The sequence below is a fragment of the Limulus polyphemus genome, unplaced genomic scaffold (genome assembly GCF_000517525.1).
Source record: "Limulus polyphemus unplaced genomic scaffold, Limulus_polyphemus-2.1.2 Scaffold13282, whole genome shotgun sequence".
In the NCBI taxonomy this organism is placed as follows: domain Eukaryota; kingdom Metazoa; phylum Arthropoda; class Merostomata; order Xiphosura; family Limulidae; genus Limulus; species Limulus polyphemus.
Window position 1 is genome coordinate 1 of NW_013678892.1, and position 4,945 is coordinate 4,945.

The window sequence follows — 4,945 nt, forward strand, 5'->3', positions numbered from 1 at the left end:
TATCCATAGGGTTAAGGTGTATAATAACATTCTCACTTTTACTTATCAATATCCAGAGGGTTAAGGTGTATAATAACATTCTCACTTTTACTTATCAATATCCAGAGTGAAGGTGTTTAATAACATTTTGGATATTTTTCTTTTGTGTTAATGTTTTTTGTTAATTTTCAAAATATACATATGATATTAAGTTTAGTAATTTAGTTTCAGTAATCTTGTTTTACATCAGTGATACTGATACAGTTTAAATCTTGCTACTCAGTTTTGCTTTTTTATTCATATCTGAATTTAATTGTATAAATTCAACTTGATAGAATTTTGTTCTGAATCAGTTAAAAAACATTATTGTAATTTTTATGAAAAAGTAGTTATACGGGTTGCAAATGAAACTTGATAAATATCAATTTAAAATTTTAATTAGGCATTTCTTTTTATGGTGAACTATGTGTAATCAACTTCTAATCTGGATCTATATTTATAGCACAGAAAAATATTCATGATCAATGCACAGGTGCTTTGTGCATGTGTGCAAAGTGTTGTCATTAAGCTCTATCATTAGTTTTAGCTTGTGTTTATACTTATATCTGTTATTTTGAGTGTGAGTAATTATAATGTAGTTTGACCTAAAACTAAGCTCCATCAGTAGTTTTCACAGTGGTTTTCTAGTTAAAACTTGAGGTTTCAATAACACTTTGACTTGAATATCTTAGGTTTAATTTCTAGAAGAATGAAATAAGCTTCTTTACATTACATTAGGGAAAGATTAGACGCTTGGCATAAAGTGTATAGTTTGTTGTATTTATAATGAAAATGTATAAAAAACTGACGGCATCATTTTTAAAAATAAAGAATCTTACCAGAAAGTTTCTATTTGCTAATTCCTGGTTTAACATATTTATATCCTCACACTTTCATCTGTGCTTTATTTGCTATTGTTTAAGTATTGTGTTAGTTTTTAGTAAGGTGCTTCTATTGTCACTCAGCTCGAAATGGTTGCCATGGAAAACCCAACAAATTTGAAGAAGCAGTTAGTGGTAGAATTTGATGGAGAGCAAGGTGTAGATGAAGGAGGGGTGTCGAAGGAGTTCTTTCAACTGGTGGTTGAAGAAATTTTTAATCCTGATTTTGGTAGGTTGGATAACATCATGCTTTTATCAAAACAAAACCGATTATCTATAATTTTATTAGGTACACTTTTTGTTGTAGTGTTTGTTAGTTTTGGTAGGTTGGATAACATCATGCTTTTATCAAAACAAAACCGATTATCTATAATTTTATTAGGTACACTTTTTGTTGTAGTGTTTGTTAGTTTTGGTAGGTTTATACAGATGTGTCTATATATAAATATTTACTCTTCTGATTCAATGAGCAGGATATTTTTAAACAAAAAATTTTAATAAAGTAACTTTTTGTTTAAAATACCAAATTTTATGATGCTGTTGGTTATTTTATGAATTGATTGTGAGGCTTAATATTTGTATTGTTGATGGCTATTTTGTAATTAGAATGGTAAAAAAAATACATGATTAACTTATCCAAAATTTTTGATAATTCAGTTGATAGTTTATTGGATTATTTAGAAAAACATTTTGATCTTAAAAAGTGAAATTCATTTTGATACCAAATATTACATTTGTGAAGATTATTGTAGGATAATAAATATATATTATCAACAAAATATTTAACACAAACAGAAATATATAAATATTTTCAGTCCACAATATTTGGTTGTTAACAGTGTTTATATTTATTATAGGTCATCTAGCAGATGTATCAAGCAAAAAGTTAGTTTAGGAGGTCAAAACTTAAAAGTTATACATAGTCAGTCAAGAAACACTTTGGGTCAGGTGGTTAGGGCAGATTTGAATCCCCATCCCACCAAACATATTTGCCCTTTCAACCATAGGGAATGTTATAATGTAATAGTCAATCCCACTATTCGTTGGTAAAAGAGTAGCCCAAGAGTTGGTGGTGGGTGGTGATGACAAGCTGTCTTCCCTCTAGTCTTTCACTGCTAAATTAGGAATGGCTAGCACAGAATAGCCCTAATGTAGCTTTGCATAAAATTCAAACCAAACCAAGAAACACTAATTATTGTATTGTATTCAGAAAGAAGGATAATTAAAAACAATCTACCACCATGAGGTTTTCGATTAATGGGAAAATTTTTACACCAAATATATTTTCCATCCTTGTTATCTAAAGAGGCTGGAAGTTAGTACACACAAAATATATTATTCCATCCTTGTTATCTAAAGAAGCTGGAAGTTAATACACAGCAAAATATATTTTCCATCCTTGTTATCTAAAGAAGCTGGAAGTTAGTACACACGAAATGTATTTTCCATCCTTGTTATCTAGAGAGGCTGGAAGTTAGTACACACAAAATATATTTTCCATCCTTGTTATCTAAAGAAGCTGGAAGTTAGTACACACAAAATATATTTCCATCCTTGTTATCTAAAGAAACTGGAAGTTAGTACACACAAAATATATTTTCCATCCTTGTTATCTAGAGAGGCTGGAAGTTAGTACACACAAAATATATTTTCCATTCTTGTTATCTAAAGAAGCTGGAAGTTAGAACACACAAACTATATTTTTCCATCCTTGTTATCTAAATACAAACAAAAACAGTTATAAGATTTACAGTTTGTTGTTGATGAATATTAAATGTGCTTGATAAATATTGATGTGCTTATTTCAGGTAGTGTTACCTGAAATACTGAAAGCTTTTCTTTGTTGGATTTCCACTTGTGCTGTAAACAAAACGTAATCCTGGATACCTTTTACAGAGCATGTGTTTCTTACCCGTAATTCTTATGAAATACTTATTTCACATGCATTAGAGTATTGTCCATAAGCTGCGTTTTCCATTCTTATTTTACATAAACTGTTTTCCCAGCATCATTCATATTTTCTTATTAACAGGTATGCTGTGTAATGAATTTAGAAGACAATATTAATCCTGACACCAATATTTACAACAACTTCAGAACTTCTGCAAGTTTTTAGAGATCTTACTCACACAATCTGCCTGTAGCATGCAGGGCTGCATTGTCAGCCTTGTTTATTGAGCCCCATCCTTGGGACAGTTTTGGTCTATATCCAGTTCTCCCTGAGCACCCACTAACTTGGCTCCTCGGGATAGATTTGATCTATATCCAGTTCTCCCTGAACACCCACTAATTTGGCTCCTCAGGATAGATTTGATCTATATTCAGTTCTCCCTGAACACCCACTAATTTGGCCAGTTTTGTGACTATAGATGAAGAAGGACTCCAATCACTGGAATATGTCCACTCATAATATTTGACTTAAGAACCTTCTTCTACAGAAACAAGACATAGTATTCCTCCTACCTGTTTTTGTCAACATCATTGTTCCCATTGTTTACTTCATTGATACAATCCAACTTTATCACTGTTACTTCTAATTTTATATTTTTAAATATAATTTCTGTCCTCACTGATACCCACCTTGTTGTGAATATTCTGGCTTACAATATTTCAGAGCTAATTTTACCTGATTTGAATTTTATATTCATTAAAATTAAAATGAATTTCAAACAGGTACTTACCTCCAAAATACCTTCTCCCTGCCTCTTCACAACCAAGTTTTTGTCACAACTGCAACTTACAATAAAATAATATATATATTATGACGAGAAAGCAGAGCTACATAAGATTTCCTTATGCTTGTATGATTAATCACATGGAAGGTGGGAGAGTGGAGAATTATGGGTAAGTAATGCATGCTCTGCAATGCATAAAAGGGCATTAACAATATTTTGAATCTCATGTTTTGTTTAGAGCGTGGGTGTAAACTCAACAAGGAAATGCTTACAGTATTTCAGATGTAATTACCTGTTTGAAATTTATTTCTAAAGATTTGAAAGGTTTACGAGTAGAATAGCAGTGCAGTCAGTGAGATAATTTTTGTCTTTTTAGCAATGTTTACTCTCAATCAGGAGACTGAGACGTATTGGTTTAACCCCACATCTTTTGAGAGTGATGCACAGTTTACATTGATTGGAATCATCCTAGGACTAGCAATATACAATAATGTCATACTTGATGTGCATTTTCCAATGGTTTTGTACAGAAAACTGCTGGGGAGAAGAGGCTCCTTTCGTGATTTGTACGGCTGGAATCCAGTAAGTTTTACAAACTTTCTGTCATTGACTATTCTGATAGTTCTAATATGAATTCTAAAACTGAAGTGATTGGCTGTGAATGTAACATTGAGGCTGCAAGATATTTCAATGACAAAATAAGAAAAAAGAATTATGAAAACCTCTCCAGGTTGGAAATGTTTAAACTTTTTAATTTTTGAATATAATTGTACAGTTGTGTGTTTTAGTAACGACTCTGGAAATTTGAATTTCTTCATTCAGATTGTGTTATTTTAAAATTTTAATGCCAATACAAAGGATTGCCCTTTTCTTCAGAACTTTGACAAGTAATTTTAACCTTTTCAGGGCTTAGCCAGAGGCTTACAGTACTTATTAGATTATCAAAGTAGTGATATTGAGGATGTCTTCATGCAGTCATTTCGAATCACTTACCAGGATGTATTTGGCACTTTGCTAACTCATGACCTAAAAGACAATGGGGAAGAAATTCTAGTCAATCAAGAAAATAAGCAGGTGTAGTATAATTGGAGTATTATTTGTTTATGAAGTGGCACAGACATTCCTGTTTATAAAACAACACAATGATATTCTTGGTTACAGAACAACACCGTGATATTCCTGGTTACAGAACAACACAATGACATTCCTGTTTATGGAACAACACAATGACATTCCTGTTTATGGAACAACACAATGACATTCCTTTTTACAGAACAACACAATGACATTCCTGTTTATGGAACAACACAATGACATTCCTGTTTACGGAACAACACGATGATATTCCTGTTTACAGAACAACACGATGAC

General features: G+C 31.7%; 1 protein-coding gene across 1 annotated transcript; it reads left to right on the forward strand.

Annotated features, from left to right (window-relative positions):
- The first annotated feature begins 988 nt into the window (after window positions 1-988).
- Window positions 989-4,661, forward strand: LOC106477191 (ubiquitin-protein ligase E3A-like). Its single transcript, XM_013937782.1, has 3 exons — window positions 989-1,128; window positions 3,951-4,156; window positions 4,481-4,661. Exons 1-3 carry the CDS (start codon window positions 990-992, stop codon window positions 4,652-4,654), a joined length of 519 nt encoding a protein of 172 aa, XP_013793236.1. The 5' UTR covers window position 989; the 3' UTR covers window positions 4,655-4,661.
- The last annotated feature ends 284 nt before the right edge of the window (window positions 4,662-4,945 follow it).

Excerpts from the sequence above, each read along its gene's own strand:
- LOC106477191 (XM_013937782.1), top strand. The coding sequence starts at position 990 with ATGGTTGCCATGGAAAACCCAACAAATTTGAAGAAGCAGTTAGTGGTA. Across the intron at positions 1,129-3,950 it reads AATTTTTAATCCTGATTTTG|CAATGTTTACTCTCAATCAG; the intron begins GTAGGTTGGATA and ends TTGTCTTTTTAG. Across the intron at positions 4,157-4,480 it reads ATTTGTACGGCTGGAATCCA|GGCTTAGCCAGAGGCTTACA; the intron begins GTAAGTTTTACA and ends TAACCTTTTCAG.